Here is a 17,560-nt window from a genome sequence, read left to right as displayed (position 1 = left end):
CACCTCGCTCGGGATCCTGGCACCACCTGGCTTGGGATCCTGGCACCACCTGGCTCGGGATCCTGGCACCACCTGGCTCGTGGCGCTGCCAGCACCAGGCTGGTGCCACAGGGGAGCTCAGCAAGCATCCCCTCACCACTGAGGGACACAGCTCCCAAAACTCCCTCGAGTGCAGGCACTGCAGTACCCACGCCCCAGCCCAGGGAAGCACCACGCTGGGCAAATGCTGCAGAGATGGAGCCTTCACCTTCTCCCAGGAAGGGGCCATTGCAAAGGGCCTCCTCCCAAGCTCAGCCTAGTACTGCAGATTAAAAACACTAATAACCAAGCCAGAAATAAACTGGGGAGAGCCCCACTGCTTTGGAGGGAGGATAACGCCCAGCCAGCAGGGAGGGAAGTGTTGACATGAGCCAGTGCTAAACCCCCGTGAGCAAGAAAGCCTGGATGGATCCATGATGCACTTCTGTGAGTGTGTGTGACAGCTGAGGGCTACCAACGCCTTTATTCTGGCCTGTGCCCTCCCCGTGTGCACTCACTGTGAGCTGGAGTGGCAAACACCAGCACAGAACACCCACTGCTGAACTGGAGTGGCAAACACCAGCACAGAGCACCCACTGCTGAACTGGAGTGGCAAACACCAGCACAGAGCACCCACGGCTGAACTGGAGTGGCAAACACCAGTACAGAGCACCCACTGATGAACTGGAGTGGCAAACACCAGCACAGAGCACCCACTGCTGAACTGGAGTGGCAAACACCAGCACAGAGCACCCACGGCTGAACTGGAGTGGCAAACACCAGCACAGAGCACCCACTGCTGAACTGGAGTGGCAAACACCAGCACAGAGCACCCACTGCTGAACTGGAGTGGCAAACACCAGCACAGAGCACCCACGGCTGAACTGGAGTGGCAAACACCAGCACTGAGCACCCACTGCTGAACTGGAGTGGCAAACACCAGCACAGAGCACCCACTGCTGAACTGGAGTGGCAAACACCAGCTGGCTGCAGCTCTGAGCCCCAGCACCCCCAGAGCACGGCTGAGCTCCCCCATGCAGGGTCCCACAGCCCCTGCCCCAGGCTCTGCCTGCCCCAGCCCCAGCCCGGGGCCAACTCTGCTCCAGCAGCGATGCCAGAGCAGAGGCAGCAGCAGCACCTTCCCTTCCACCTGCCAGCCTCTGAAAATGGCATTTTTAGCACTTGTAGCACAGCCACCCAGCAGGGGCCATCACCACCCTGCTCAGGGCACAGCTGTGACTTCATTTCTCCCAGATCTCTCTCTTTCCTGGTGCTGTTTGCACCAGGGAAATACAGCAGGCTAAAAGCAACAGGATATTTTTCACATACCACAGTAGAAACAGTTACCGAGTTATATTTGTCAGAGTCACAGTAGTTTATGCATATTTGCTATTCACAGACTGCAGAATATTGCCAATAACCTCACTGGTGGGACTGACAACACGGATACATGCATTCAGGTGAGACCATTAGCAAGGATGTCTATACTGTATTAAGCACATTCATTTTTTTAAACACCTTCCAGTAAAATCGATTCCTTTAAGTTTGTAGTTAAAACTTTTTTTTTTTTTCCACAATTACACACAAAAGAACCTGTAAACAGTTTGACATTACACTTATGTACAAGTGAACCACGTTGGAAAGTCGAGAGGTAATTCAGTGGGTGCCACTTAATCTACATCAATGTGCAACAGACTGACTCAGCCTCAGCGAAGTCATTTAGTGCTGAATGAGGTCCGAAAATGTAACGTAAGCAAGGCCCCGAGAGATCCCAAGGGCACCAAAGCCCCTCTGCACGCCGTGTGGGCTGGGCAATATTGCACTGGCAGCATCTCAGCACAGCCCCAAGGCCTGGGGCCAGCCAGAGGGCACCTCACAGGGACATCATCTCCCCCCACTCCAACGCCAGCCATGGAGCCAGCTGGGCCCTGCCACCCTCCTGCTTCACCTCGGTCATTTTCTCTGTGGAACTCTGAACTCATGTTTGCTTGAGCATTGCTATAGTTCAAAATCTGCAATATCCTATTTATAAACCGATTTTTTAGCTAAGTGACATCAATGCCAAGAAAAATAAAGAATGTCTTTTTATAATATAAATAATTTAAAAGTGCTTTTCCTTTTTTTTTTTTTTTTTTTTTTTTTTTTGTTCTTTTACTATTAATCTACAAAACCCCGTTGGGGCATAAACTATCCATAAGACTGGACAATTATTTTGTACCATGATACACATGGGGCCTTATGCATAAAGTACTCTGAAAGTCAAGCCCCCGTACTCGCAGTGGTGGGGGGCTTGGGGAGGGGAGGGGGCTGGGAAGTTCCTCCAGCCTTGCCAGGGCTGGGAGGGCAGGGAGGGACTCGGCTGAGGGACTCGGGCATGGCCATTGCCAGGAAATCCCAACCCTGTCTTCTCCTTCAGCCCACAGCGTGCAAATAAAATTAATGAATGGGCTCACCAACTTAACCCCAAAACGTTCTCCAGAGCACTGTGGAGCCTCTGTGCTCTGTGTGCAGGTTTAGGGACGAAAGCAAAGCGTTTGGTCCCCACGGGTCTGTGGAAATGACACGTCCTCTGTGTGTCCCCCGAGCACTCTGAGTCCTGCTCAGGGGTCTCAGGGGTCTGGGGTGACCGAGCCCCTGGAACCCGGGAATTCTGCTGCTGGCAGCTGAGCCTCAGTCCCACTGCAGGCTAGGGAACTTTTCAGACTAGTTGCAACAGAACTTGTTCTTTGTTACCAGTGGAAAGTAGCTCAAAGTCCAGCTTTCTCCCCAGATATTTTAGACAGAATGAAGTACTCCATGAGTGGAGTTTAATTTTGGCATGCTACAGAAATGTCCTAGGGAGACACATGGGCTCTCTCACTGAAACCAAGCCGAATCTGAGTAGAAGATGTTTTACAGCCCGAGCCCAGGTCTCTCAGGCAATCTCTGTACCAGTCTCCTGTCTGCCCTGTGCTGCACCTCCCGGCCCCATTCCCTGCGCAGCCCCAGGGAAAGCCCCGCGGCCCTGCGAGCCCTGGCCAGTGCTGAGGTGGCCCTGGCTCTGCGGTGCCACTGCAGCACCCACCCACTGCAGGGGTGTCCTGCCCTGGCACAGGGACAGGTGCCACGTCCCACACAGGGGGAGCAGCCTTGCCAGAAAGGCACCAGCCCCTGCCCGTCACCCGGGTGGGTCTGTCCCCACCCCTGCAGGGCTGCCCGTGCAGCTGTGCATCCCTGTGTGCATGGCACCAATGCTGGGAAGGGATCTCCAGGGTTCATGGGGGAGGGCACCCTCCTGCCACCATCCTGGTGCCTGCAGAAGGTTTGGGTGCTCCTTCCTGACCCGCCCCACGCAGCCCTGAGCTATGGGGCCATCATGAGCGGCCTTTTCAATCCCCTGCTCTGTCTCAGCCTCCCGGGGCTCCTCTGCACCACTGCAGGTGCCCCCAGCCCTGCCCCAGCGGGGGCACAGGGAGGTGCCCCAAAGGTGCGGGGGTGCTGCGGGGCCCTGGTGCTGCAGAGAGAGCAGCAAGTGAGGAGGGAGAGGAGGGGAGCTCCGGGCAGCACTGGGGGGTGCTGGGCAGAGCTGCTGACCCCTCCAGGGCTGTGAGAGCCCCCAGCACCGCCCGGGGCCCCTGTGTTCCACCTACAGCCCCCCAGTCCCACTGAGCAGCACAAAGCCTGCCTGCACAGCCCCAGGGCTGCACAAACCACTCAGAAAACAGCTGTCCATGGGCTCACACCAGGGGCAGCAGAACCCACACAAACACACACAGGCAGAGCCCCAGGCCTGGCACTGCCCTGCCCCAGCCCCAGCCCCAGCCCAGGCTGGGTTTCCCTGCAGGTTGGGCCTGCCTGTGACTACTGAAGTTTAAGACCTTTATTTCTGTAGCACTGGAGAGCAATAACCATTTCATCTCAAACTGGAGACGTGAAGGCCACATAAATCAAGCCCACTTGGGCGCATTTAATTTGGTCTAATTTTCCCCCAGTGATTAATCACGGAGCAGCCCGTGTCCCTGGAACACACTCACACCCCCAACGCCTGCTCCTCCTCCCTGCACACGCAGCTTGCAGCCCAGGGAGCTGGGATATTCAAAAGAGACAGGGGAGCATCTGGAGTGCCAGCACGAGGTTTTAGCTGCAGCCTCCTGCCAAGGAACAAAGGTGACCTGTCCCGAAGCCCGTGCCCTGCTGGAATCCAGAGGAGAGCTCTATCTGCTCCCCAGCTCTTGCTTGGTGCCAGAGCAAGGGGGCAGGGGTCCAGGGGGACAAGGTGCAGGATATGTTTAGTAGGGAGAGAAAAATGCTATTAACTAACCATGAAATAACTAAGCAGGGCCAAATCTGTGGAGCTTGTACAAAACATTGATTTCTGTGGGAAGATGTGCCTTTTGAGCCCGTGAGCAGAGGGTGGCACAAGAGCCTGAATTCCAGTGGGAGGGAATGTCCCAAGCCCCCAGCTGGCCCTACAGCACAGTCCCGAGTCTCTTCAGCGAGCGTTTCCCAGGCAGAGCCTCTCCTGAAGCACCGACAGTGGGGACAGCTCGGCAGGAACGGCTCCTCCTCCACCCACAACATCCCACAGGTGACCGCAGGCGCGCACCCAGCCCTGCTCTCCGCCACCTGCAGGCGTCTTGCTGGGAGGGCTCTCCTCCCTGCAGCCAGCTCCTGCCCATCGATCCCTCTGGACAAGTATTGCTTCCTTTTTTAGCTGCTGTAAGGTGTACCCGACCCCAAACACAGCTGGGGGCTCCTGGAGACCTCAGGGCTCCCTGGCACCCCCGCCCAGCCCGGAGCGATGGAGACTGCTCCTGGCTGGAACTGCACCAGGAGCACAGGCAGAACTGCGCGGGCAGGGCATCAGCTCCCACAGCAGCGTCTGCACTTCAGGAGGGGGACCCTGGAACCTGCAGGACCCTCCCTGAGCCAGAATCCGAGCGTTCGAGTTACCAGCACTGGCACTGCCCACAGTTTCATATTCATATCTATATATATAGATAGATATAAAATCTTCTTCCTGTGCCTTTAGAAAACGAATGATTGATCCCAAATCCCCCAGCCGGTGTGCTCCCAGCTGTGGCCTCCCCAGATGGAGCCCTGGAGCGTTCTGTCCCTCTCCACTGCCCCAGCAGTCCGAGCCCCCAGCCCAGCCCTGGCTGTCCCCACACCTGTGCTGAGCCCCAGCCCCTCTCTGGCCAGTCCGTGCCCCCTCCCCTGGCCCAGCCACCATGCCCTTCCCCAGGCTCGGGGCAGTGCAGGAGCAGCCCAGGCTCCCCCGGAGCCATGGGAAGGGCAGCGGGTGTGCTTTGCTGTGGTGCCACACGGCGCTGGCATGGCTGGCACCCGCGGGAGGGCCCGCAGGGAGCTCCTCCGGGCTGGGTTTTCTCCTGGCACAGCCCCGCTCCTCCTGCAGCGACGGCTCAGAGCCCCTGGCTGGCATGGGCGGTTCCTGGGGCAGAGGGGCTGCGGTGCTCGCTGTCCCTGCCAGCTGGGACAGCCGCTCCTGGCACACACACCTGGCACCTGCGGGAGCCAGCATCCTCCCCAGCCTCCCCACACAGCCCGGAGCCCTCCCTGCAGCTTCCAGCGGGGACCAGCACACCTTGAACAGCCGAGAGCCTCGGGGAACACGGGAGGGACAAGAGCATCCCAAACAAACGGGATACTGTGCTGATGGTGACACAAACCCAGGGACTGCACCCTGGTCTCCACTGGGACACATTTCCAGTGCCCCAGGGAGGGCAAGGACTGGCAGGGGGAGCAGGAGAGAGACGGGGGATGGATTTCTACAGTTCAGCCCTCGAAGGCCTGGGGAAGAAACGGGACATCCACAGACTAAAAAAATGCTCTTTTCCGAGAAAGTGCAGTTATAAGGAGAGAGCCAGAAAATCTTTAAGCAATATATATTGATATATATATACATATATATATATACACAGAGATATATATACACACATATATATATGCACATATATAAATACACATGCTTAAACTGCTGGGGCAGAGCTGGGGCTTTGTGCTGTGCTCCTCCCTCCAGCCTCGTGTGCTCCGAGCAGGGTGCAGAGGGCACGGAGCCCTCGCCACCCCGCTCTGCCTGCTCCGGGAGCACACCAGCATCCCTCGGGGTGGGCCTGGCTGTGCCCTTAAGGTTTTCCACTTGTGTAAGACTCCAAGTTTACAAACAAAAGCGTTTGTCATTGTGCTTCCAGGACTGCAAAAATATCGTTCCCCTACGACTAGAAATGTTAAGGTGAAATAGGCAAATTAGGCAGTACTAGAGATGGATTTTGGTTTTGGCGACCTAACAAATAGTTATTATTGGGAAATACTTTTGTATCACTTGGGATCTGGCTCTAACGTAACGAGGTCGTGTGCTCTGCCCGCCCGAAGCCTAAAGGTGGTACTTCCGCAGCAGTTCCGATTGCCAGGGGTGCTTCCTCTCGGGAAACCTGTCTGGGATTTTGATTTTGAGGAAATCCTGGATACATTTTTCCAGCTCTTCCTCAATGGAGAGCTTCTCCTTCACTGCTTTTTTCTTGCTGGAGTTGGACTCGCGGGAGCCGGAGGTGAGAGTCCGGAGCAGGTCGCTCTTCCTGCGGATCTCGGACTGCTGCAGCAGCTGCACCGGGCCCTTCTTGGCCGGCCGGTCCAGAGTCTGAATGTTGGGCTGGCGTGTGACGGGCCCGCAGATGACGGTCTCCTGGGGCGAGCTGGCCTCGGACTGGCTGTCGCAGCTCGACGTGGACAGCTCGTTGCAGGACGTGCCACTCTCGCCCTCCTTGTCGCCCTTGCCGTTCTTGCAGCAGCAGTCGCAGTGGGATGAGGACCAGCGGGAGGGCTCGCCTGCAGGGAGACAGAGAGCCCGGGGTTACGGCAGCTCCAGACCCCCACACACCCCAGGACAGGCTGCTGAGCCCCCCCACCCCGGGCTGACTGCGGCAGATCCCATCAGCCCTGGAGCTCCTCATGCACCCTGCTGCCGTGTGCTGCTCAGCATCCAGCTGGGCTGAAACCTCTGCAGAGATCCTCAGGGAGGGTCCAACTGGGCAACCACGGCTGGAGCCCCCTGGCTTCTCCAGACACCCCACACTTCTCCAGACACCCCACACTTCTCCAGACACCCCACACTTCTCCGAGGCTCCACGGCAGAGCCAGCCGGGGCAGCCGGCACTGCCAGCCTCCGTCCTGGCAGGCATCACCCCCCAAGATCCCCCTCGCTCCCCACACCCCAGTCCTGCCTCCCTCAGAGCAGCCTCCCCGCACACGAGGCCTGGGCACACGCGGAGCAGCCTCTGGGGACGGCGGCTCCTTCATTGGCAGCGCCCAGCCCGGGAAGCCCAGGCCAGGGCCGGTTCCCGGTCCTGCGGCGCAGGGCTGTGGTGCTGTTCTCCAGCTGGAGCCCTGCCCAGCCGCAGCAATCCGTGACCGAGGGGAGAGCTGGCACCGGGAACAGCGGCTCCGTGCCCACGGCAGCGCAGCCAGCACGGACACAGCGGGCACCGGGGAGCATCCGTCCTCCCTGCCATGGAACGGCCCTCCCGGCTCTCGCAGCCCGGACATCCCCCGAGCTCGGGAGGCACCACCCGGCTCTGCAGCCCCTGCTCTGACCATGACAGGGAGCCACGGCCTGTCCCCAGGGTCACACCCGGGCCTGAGGGTCCCTCACAGCGGGACAGGGGCTGGGGGAGCCGCAGAGAACGGGCACGGTCTGGCTGGAGCTGCAGCTCTGCCCTGGGCTGGCAGCGGTGACAGGGACACGCGGTGAGGTCACTGCTGCACCACAGCCCCTGTGGCCAACTGGGGAAATTTCCTCACACAATGGACTGAGGTCACTTTTTCTGCTCTGCCCCTGCTGCAGATCCCCAGTGAAAAACGGGGAAAAGGGAAGGAAAAGAGAAACAGATGGTGGTGCCAATTCAGAGCCCCTGCGGCCAGGGAGCAGAGCCTGGGGAAGGGGCTGTGGGCACTGGGAGCCCGACTGGCACTGCCCTGCTCTCCCGTGTCTCCATCCTTACCCAGCCAGGATCACAGTGCACACAATTTACAGGAACAGGCGGAAGCCAGAAGTCAGGAAGCCTCCCCATCTCCTCCCTCCTCTTCCTTGTCAATGATGAAGGAGTCTCTCAGTCTGGGAGCTGCAGGGCTACTCTAATTTACAGACTCACTTCAAAGCTACCCTGTGTCTTGTCTGAAAACAGTCAATAATGGCTAAACTGAAATTCTGTACCCATTTCTAGGCTTGGACAAAGGCGTTATGAACTGAGCCCTGTAAAACCCTGACCCACGTGCTCTGAGAACACTTCCAGGAGCTGTGTGGATTGCAGCTCCTTATTGCAGCTGGTACCCACATCCCAGAGCAGTGAGACAGCGCTGAAACCGAGGGGGCTTTGTTCCAGCCCAGGAGAAAAGCTCAAACTCCTCAGCAACCCAAACCGTTCACCCGGCCCCAGACCCCTCCTGCAGGGGCCCAGGGCACTGCTGGGATCATCAGTGGAGCTCTGCAAAGCTGCACACAGTGCTCAGGCCACGGACACCCTTCTCCCAGCTGGGGCTCAAAGGCTGTCACACGGCCCCAGGATGGTTTGGACTGGAGGGGATGTTCGTGTCATTGCAGTCCCCCTGCCACGGGCACGGACACCTCCCACGAGACCAGGTTTCTCCAAGCCAGCTTTGAGCGCTGCCAGGGGTAGGGCAGGCACATCTTCCCGGGACAGTGGGGCAGGAGAAGGGATGGAGCCAGGATGGCAGCTGGGGCAGAGGGACCCACCAGCTGCCATCAGGCACAGCTACAGCAGAGACTTCATTACCACAGAACAAGGCGTTTATAAGTCAATTAAAACCTGTTAGATGCTAATTTCACTTAATGAATATTCACCAACAATGGGCACACCACGGGTAAGCCAGGAGACAGAAAGGACTTTGCCCCAGTGAAAAGTTTTGTTGGAGCCCCGGGGCCAGTCTCAGTGCCACAGGTGGAGCTGGGCTGGGGCAGCGTGAACCTCTGCTCCCCACGGGAACTGGGGTGCTCAGTGTGCCAGGGCCGGGCAGCTCCGGGCCGGGCTGGCCACAGCTGCAGTGGCACACACCTGCCTGGGCTGGGCTGGGCACGGCTGCAGTGGCACACACCTGCCTGGGCTGGGCTGGGCACGGCCGCAGTGGCACACACCTGCCTGGGCTGGGCACGGTCACAGCAGCACACACCTGTCTGGGCCGGGCTGGGCACAGCCACAGTGGCACACACCTGCCTGGGCTGGGCACAGCCACAGCAGCACACACCTGCCCGGGCTGGGCTGGGCACAGCCACAGTGGCACACACCTGCCTGGGCTGGGCACAGCCACAGCAGCACACACCTGCCCGGGCTGGGCTGGGCACAGCCACAGCAGCACACACCTGCCCGGGCTGGGCTGGGCACGGCTGCAGTGGCACACACCTGCCTGGGCTGGGCACGGTCACAGCAGCACACACCTGTCTGGGCCGGGCACAGCCACAGCGGCACACACCTGCCCGGGCTGGGCACAGCCACAGTGGCACACACCTGTCCGGGCTGGGCTGGGCACGGCTGCAGTGGCACACACCTGCCCGGGCCGGGCACAGCCACAGCGGCACACACCTGCCCGGGCTGGGCACAGCCACAGTGGCACACACCTGCCCGGGCTGGGCACAGCCACAGTGGCACACACCTGCCCGGGCTGGGCCGGGCACAGCCACAGCGGCACACACCTGCCCGGGCCGGGCACAGCCACAGTGGCACACACCTGCCCGGGCTGGGCCGGGCACAGCCACAGTGGCACACACCTGCCCGGGCTGGGCACAGCCACAGTGGCACACACCTGCCCGGGCTGGGCTGGGCACAGCCACAGCGGCACACACCTGTCCGGGCTGGGCTGGGCACGGCTGCAGTGGCACACACCTGCCCGGGCTGGGCACAGCCACAGTGGCACACACCTGCCCGGGCTGGGCTGGGCACAGCCACAGCGGCACACACCTGCCCGACCGGGGCTCCTCGGAGCTCTCAGGGTGGCAGACAGTGCCGCAGGGATCCAAGAGCCATCTCTGTGCCCCGCAGCGCTGGGGAAGGGCCCGCAGCAGCAGCAGCAGCAGCAGCAGCACCCCGGGCTGGGCAAGGAGGGGCTGAGCCCGAGCCCGGCACCACAACGGCAGCAAAGGAGCATCGGCTGACTTCACCACAGCACGCGTTAATTAATGTCTAAATGCTTTGAGATTCTTAGATAAAAGCAGCTAATTAATTCTGGCCTGGCTTTCCTGCTTTCCTCCCTGATCTCAGCACATTTCTCTCCCAGTGCCCTAATTATAATAATAATTATTAGAAGCTTCTGAAGCAGCAGCAATGCCTCTGATGTATAATTGACACACAAGCCAGCAGCCACCCAGTTTTCCCCTTCTCCTCTCCCTCTTTCCCAACAAGCAGGCTGCAAGGAGGGAACGGGAAATCCCTGTGCAGGAGGACAGATGCTGGGAGAAAACTGGGGAGGAGCGAGGAGCTGGGATGGAAACCACGACTGACAAAAGCCAGGGAAGAGTTTTCATGGTGAGAAATGGCCCAGGGACCCTGCCCCAGCTCAGCCGCCACTGATCAGGGTTTGAATGGGGAGACGCTGAGCCCGGGAGGAACAGCCCAGCACAGACAGTCCTGGGGTACAGGCAGGGCCCCCTCCCCATGCCATCCCTCTGCCCCCCAGCTGGCAGTGCCACCCCAATGGCAGCAGGGCTGCAGAAACCCTCGGAGGGGTCTGAGTGCCCCAAGGCAATGTTGTCACATTTCAGAACAAACACTGCAAATTTCCATTCTCTGGGAAATCTCAACATTTTCATTTTTACTCCTCCTGAATTTGGACTGAAAGTCGCAGCTCTGGGAGGGCATTCACTGGGATGGGGACTGAGCTCTCCCTCAGCTCTGCCCTCACAGGCTCCTTCTCACAATAATGCTCCTTCTATTCCATTTCTGCAGCTTGCACAGCCCTTTCTCCTGAGGTTTGTGGGCAGGCTGGGGATGGTGTCACGGCTGGGAAGGACAATGTCCCCAAGCAACAGCTCAGACACATCTGGTGCCTGTTTTTGAGGAAGACAGGGATATTTTCTGTATTCAGATGCTCATTTACCTCCACGTGTGTGGCTGTACCCACCTCCCAGCCTGTGATCATCACTTGAGCCATTTTCCTACTGTTCTCAATCCACTCTGGTCCATTTATGTTGTCCTCTTACCTTTTATTCCTTTCCCTGCTTCTTCTGCTTTAGGGCTTTGTGGTTGGTTTGATTTATTTCTGTTTCACACTCCTCTTCTCCTTCCTGCCCCTTGACTTTCACCTCTCCTCTGCTCTGGGTTTTGCTGCCTCCTCCTCCCTTTCTGTCCTCTGCTGGGGCTGATGGCAGCAGCTGATCCCGTTTGAGCACTAATTACCCAGGTGGGCAGGGCTGGCAGGGAGGACAGGGGGGAACAGGGGTGTCCCCAGCTCTGGGGCACCCCTGGTCAGCTCCCTGTCACCTACAGGCCACTGGAGCCCTGTCAGCGCCGTGCTTCCCGCCTTGTGCACCCGCTGTGCTCCTCTCAGCCCCCAAGAGTGGTGTGTGGGAGCTTTCAGACAGATCCCCATTGCCCATGGGGTCAGTCCCAGCTGGGTTTGCCTGGGGCCGAGCTCACGGTGAGCTGGTGCAGGGCCAGTTTGATTTAGAGCAGGCACTGGGGCGTGCCCAGCGCCTCTGGGTCCGCATCCATGCGGGAATCGAGGGGGTTGGGACTGATGAGAGACCAAGCTCTAATTGGTGCTTTAATAAATACATTCTGACTTGGTAGCGGGGCCAGATTTATCAGCAGAAAATGCCCCAGTCTAAATAAAATCAGGCAGGTAAAGCTGAGGAATGACGACAAGCTCCAGGCACTGCTGGGCTCCAGGGTCTGTCCTGGCAGCAGCACGGACACCCTGGGATTTATTTGCTCTGAGGATCAAGAATCTGCAGTAAAATTTCAGTGAGAGACAAAGCCGGGAAGGACTTGGCAGTAACATTGGTTTCAACCCTCCCACATGCTCAAAGGCAGCAGTGAGTGGGGGACAGGGATCAGGGGAGAGGGGGGAACTGGGGAGAAAGGGAACCAGGGCAGGAAGGGAGCAGGCAGCCCCCGTGGCTGTTCCAGCCCCCGTAGGGAGCTCACACCATTTTTTAGCTTTCTGGGGGCAGCTGGGGACACTTGGATGCTGCCATCTGATTTGAATCCAATTGAAATTTGAATTAAAATTTAAATTTTCTAGTTCAAAGTGTTTTCCATTTAAATAATCTGAACTTGCCAACCCAATATAAACCCCAGAATTGTTCCCTGGTCTGTCTTGTTCGTGCACAGTGATTTTCAGCCAGTCCCCAGCAGCACACACACTTCCATCACATTGTCAGCCTCCCAGCACATTGTCATTTCACCAGCACTCCTGCAATCCTCCCCAAAACACTTGGTTCTGGAAGTGAACTCCTGTAAGAGTATCAAATTTGTTTGAAAATAAAAATAAGTTCCCCAAATGGTGAAGAAAAAGAGACCTGGTGTTAAAATACCAGAAGGCATATTAAATGAGCCAAAATATTTATATAGGGATCTTCTCAAAGCAACATGTCATGAAGTTAAAATTTGGAGAGGAGGGAGCAGCCTGGAGTGTGAGCAGCAGGGTGGAGAGGCACAGGCCGTGTGGGGAGCAGCTGCTGCCCATGTCTGGAGCTGTGGGCACGCCGGCCTTGCAGAGAGCTCCTCCCGTGGTCACTTCACCCGCCCGGGCTGTGCAAGGAACATCTTGGACTCTGCTGGTGCCCCCGAGCTGGCCATAACTGCACAGCCAAGCCTTCCCTGCCAGCCCTGCAGCCCCAGGCTGCACGCCCAGCTCCAGCTGTGAGCCCTGGAGCCCCAGGCTGCACCCCTAAATCCAGCTGTGAGCCCTGGAGCCCCAGGCTGCACCCCTAAATCCAGCTGTGAGCCCTGGAGCCCCAGGCTGCACCCCTAAACCCAGCTGTGATCCCTGCAGCCCCAGGCTGCACCCCTCAATCCAGCTGTGAGCCCTGCAGCTCCCAGGCTGCAACCCCAAATCCAGCTGTGATCCCTGCAGCCCCAGGCTGCACCCCTAAACCCAGCTGTGAGCCCTGCAGCCCCAGGCTGCACCCCTAAACCCAGCTGTGAGCCCTGCAGCCCCAGGCTGCACCCCCAGCTCCAGCTGTGAGCCCTGCAGCCCCAGGCTGCACCCCCAGCTCCAGCTGTGATCCCTGCAGCCCCAGACTGCACCCCCAAATCCAGCTGTGAGCCCTGCAGCTCCCAGGCTGCAACCCCAAATCCAGCTGTGATCCCTGCAGCCCCAGGCTGCACCCCTAAACCCAGCTGTGAGCCCTGCAGCCCCAGGCTGCACCCCTAAACCCAGCTGTGAGCCCTGCAGCCCCAGGCTGCACCCCCAGCTCCAGCTGGCCCCTGCCCTGCCCTGAGCCCTTGGCCAGGCTGCAGCAGGAGCAGAGCTGAGCGCTGCCCCTCCAGTTCTCACTGGGATTTTCAGTGTTGGCTCAGCAAGGACTGTGCCTGGAGGAGAGCAGGAAAGGATGAGCCTGGATGTGGGCAGAGCCGAGGTCTCAGCTTTCAGCGCTGCAGTACAGCAGGAGTACCCGGAGGAATAATTCAGTGCTGCTGGGCTCGGTGCTCCCCTTTCCCAGGACTGTGAACAGAAACAATATGTGGCCATAAGGACCGAGGCATTTCAGAGTATTTTCTCCTGGGAAAATGATGTTGATATGAAAACCTGGCACTCCAGCTTTCTTCTGCCCACAGCATTTGCTCTTTCTGTTCTGCCAAACAGCTCCAGCTCGGGTAAGTCTGGAGCACAGAGAACTCACAGCTGCCACTATTTGCATCTTCCTTCCTACAGTTCAGCCTTGCCTCCTCGAATTTAAGACTTTTCTGAGTATTTTTTGATTCATCAATGCCATATTAACCCAGTACTTAACACAGCCTTTCCTTTTGCTCTCTGTTACTTTCAGTTTACGCTCAGGACCTTGAAAGTCAAGTCTGATGGAAAGAAAGCAGTCTGGGCTGAGAAGCAAGGGTTTCCTTGTCCTCTCTGGAGGAGCCCTGGCCAGGCTGAGCTGCAGTGACACACACGGAGCCCTCTGGTCAGCCAGCAGAGCAACAGCCACGATGCAGGGAAGGGATGCAGGGTCATGGACTGAAGCTCTTGTTAAGAGAGATACTCCCATCATGCATTCATTAAAACACGGGTACAACCACGTTAGTCTGAACGATCAGAACTCCCCTGACGCTGCCCCGGTTCTGGAATTGCTCCCAGGAGCTTTGAGGGCAGCCCAGCCCCGACCTCTCTGGCAATACCTGGATATTTCCATGCCTAGATGGAACCCCCCAGTCCACATTAAATGAGCCCCGTTCTGGACACGTGCTTTAATTAGCAAAGCCAGAGTGTTCATTGCTCCTGCTTCTCGAAGACCTGTGTGAGAAACTGCTGACAGATGGTTGTGGTAATGTGGGAGCCAGAATTCTTGAATTTTTGGAAATTAGAGCTCATGAACTCAAAAATGCTCTGGAGATCTGAAGCTATCATGTCAGCCTATGTTGTTCCAATTAATTGCAATCAATCGCTAATTGAGAGCTATTTTAAGACTTATCATCACTCTGAACATAATGGAGAATAAATTGCAAGTTCCCCTTTATCCCCACCACAAATGACACCAGTGCAGAGAAATCTCAGGAAACAGAGTGAGAGAGGGGAGCAGGAAGCCGGGTCCTGATTTCCTCCTGTCCCCCTGGCAGGTACAATGACACAGCAGCTCAATCACGCAGCCTGGATTGCCAGAGGGAGGAGATGAGGGCTCACAGGGCTCACAGGCAGCTCCTGGGGCTTCACCTCCAACGCTGGCCAAGACAGCAGCTCTGATGTCGCTCCCTTTAACGAGCTGGAACTCAGTTTCCTCCAAGATCCCTTCCAAGCCAAGCTCTGGGATTCCATGACAGCCCTGGGGGCAGGAGGCACCGCCTGCAAGGGGCTTGCTGGGGGCAGCAGTTTGGTTTGGCTTTACAGGCAGGGCCCCAAATCCCGACACAGCTGTTCTGACTGAGAACCAAATGACCTCAATAACTGCTCAGCAACAGGCTGGGGTGTGCTGCAGCGTGTGCAGGCAGCCCCCGAGGGACGGAGCTCTGGGGGCAGGGGGAGCTCAGGCACAGCCAGACTGTCACTCACTGTCACCCTGTGACGGGCACCGGCTTGGCAGGCTGGTCCCCCATGGCACGGAGGGAAATCCCCAGGCTGAGAGATAACCAGCCCTTAACTGAGGAGGTTCTGCTAACAGCCAACGAGTAAGGCAGTGTTTAATCCAGCCGCAGTTCTGCTGTCTTTTCATGACATTTTATTTTGGATTCAGCTGGAACAAGCCCAGCTCTCCTTTCAAAAGGCCCAAGTTCCACTTTTTTCTCCTGATGATTTAATGCCATACTCTCTTCCCTTTCATTTCCCACCTGGTCCTCACCTACACTATATACAAATCTGTGTCTCCTTGGATCCTGGCCGTGGCCTCTGCGTGCCACCGTCACATGGGGAGATTCACCCCTTTCACCTCTCATTTGTTCTGTTCCTGCAGTCGCTCCAGTTTCTTCTCTCTCATTTTTACTCTCGGTATCAAGTGATTTGCTATTCTTGGAGCATCCTCCCCTTGTCCCTTTGTCTCTGCTCCAGTGCTGTTCCCAAAAGTCACCCTTCCCAGGAGCTGCTCCCAGGGCTCCTTGGCCAGCCCTGCCAGGCTCTGCAGTCCCCTCTCCTCAGGCTACAGCTCCCTGCCTCTGCCTTTCCAGTCCCGTCCCGTCCCTTCCCACAGGCCCAGCCGGGGGTTACCATGCTATCAATCAATAATTCAGCTGTGTAACAGGGCCACCAATCAATAATTAAGCTTTACAGCAGGCGGTGAGCAGTTACAGCACACAGCTGAAGTGACTCTGCTGAGAAAGGCTGCTGGTAGGAGGAGGTTCGTTGAATTCAAAGCCAATATTGCTGAAGGCGAGGGAGTGCAGCCCTGCTGCTGGCCCTGGCAGCTCACGGCGAGGCCGGGCAGCCTCCCAGGGGGCAGAGGATCCACTGCCAGGCCCAGCTGTCTCCCGGGAGAGGAGCGCCCCAGGAGGGGTCTCCAGGCTCCCCCGTTCCTGGCACAGCCACCCAGCTGGCAAAGCTCAGTGCCCACGCTGGGTGCCACGTGAAGGGTGGCAGATGGAGCACACCAGCTCTTCCAGCTCTGCCAGTGGTACCCCAGGGCCTGGAGGGGAGTCTCTCCCAGTTGGACCAGCTGAAGCACCACGGAGCACACCTGCACTGGTGACAGGCTGCAGGACAGCCTGGAGCCATCAGCCCACCATGAGTTATTCTTTCTCCCCTGCCTCGTTCAGCCCCGTGCTGGCACTGCCCCGGGGCTGGCTGGCAGCGGCAGAGCCAGCAGGAACAGCTGCTTCTGGCCAGGCATGGTGACATGATGTATGTCCCTGTTACAGAGGGACACGGACCACGGCTGCTGCACCTGGGCCGGGCACAGGGACAGGGCCGAGGGCAGCCGAGCAGCCAGAAATGGCTCTGCTGAGACATCCAGCTGAAACAGATGCTTATGGAAACAATTACTTTGGAAATTACTTCCCTCTTTCCTGCTTAAAGCCATTACTGATCTCCTAATTAGAGGCTGTTGTGAGGGGAGCATCAGCCTCCTCTCCAGACAGTGAGGGATGGGACAAGGGAAAACGGCCTCAAGGTGCCCCAGGGGAGGTTCAGATTGCATTGCTAGGGAGAAATTCTTTACTGAAAGACTGGTTAAGCATTGGAACAGGCTGTCCAGGGAAGTGGTGGTGTCCCCATCCCTGGAAGTGTCCCGGGCCAGGTTGGATGGGGCTTGGAGCAACCTGGAATAGTGGAAGGTGTCCCTGCCCACGGCAGGGGTGGGAACAAGTTGATATTTAAGGACCCTTCCAAGCCAAACCATGCTGGGATTCTGTGGTTCTACAGGCACGGCTGGCCCAGCAGTGCCCAGCAGTGCCACAGGGCATTCCCAGTTGATTTATCCCTGGGATGCTAGTGGCATTTCCCCCGGCCACAGGCGCTGACCAGCAGCCCGGCTGGCTGCCCTTCCCACAACCCCGAAGCAGCTGCATTTTCCTGATCTCCTCCTGAGGACGAGCCCGGTGTGCTCTGGCCGAGGCAGCAGAGGGTCCTGCTGTGGGGCAGCGGTGCCAGCCCGGAGCAGGAGGGACATGGGGACAGCGGCTCGGCCCCCTGCCTGGGCTGCCCGTGCCCAGCTGCCCCTGTCCCTGCTCCAGCCCCTGCCCCAGAGCCAGGAGGGCTGGGGGACAGAGCAGGCGCTGGTTGTGGATCCCCTGGAGCACGATCAGGGTCAGAGCTGCCGCTGTCGCCGCCGGAGGAGGGGAGGGATGCTCCGTGCCCTCCGCGGGAGCGCAGGTGGAGCTGAGCTCTGCATCGGGGCCGGCACTTTTCTGGGACTATCGGATATCCCTTTCCATAGGGGCACATGCTCGGTTTTTAT

At 58.1% G+C, this 17,560-nt stretch overlaps 1 protein-coding gene across 1 annotated transcript in view; it reads right to left on the bottom strand.

The window, feature by feature from the left end:
* Nucleotides 1-5,887: 5,887 nt before the first annotated feature.
* The window catches only part of KCTD16 (potassium channel tetramerization domain containing 16), a 58,552-nt gene continuing 46,879 nt past the window's right edge, over nucleotides 5,888-17,560 (bottom strand). Inside the window, exon 3 of the mRNA XM_068206265.1 lies at nucleotides 5,888-6,843. Coding sequence (XP_068062366.1) covers nucleotides 6,392-6,843 — 452 coding nt within the window. The 3' untranslated portion in view covers nucleotides 5,888-6,391. The remainder of the gene's footprint in view (nucleotides 6,844-17,560) is intronic.

This window comes from Anomalospiza imberbis, chromosome 15 (genome assembly GCF_031753505.1).
Source record: "Anomalospiza imberbis isolate Cuckoo-Finch-1a 21T00152 chromosome 15, ASM3175350v1, whole genome shotgun sequence".
In the NCBI taxonomy this organism is placed as follows: domain Eukaryota; kingdom Metazoa; phylum Chordata; class Aves; order Passeriformes; family Viduidae; genus Anomalospiza; species Anomalospiza imberbis.
Note: the sequence above shows the minus strand (reverse complement) of the source record. Positions and strands in the feature narration are given on the sequence as shown.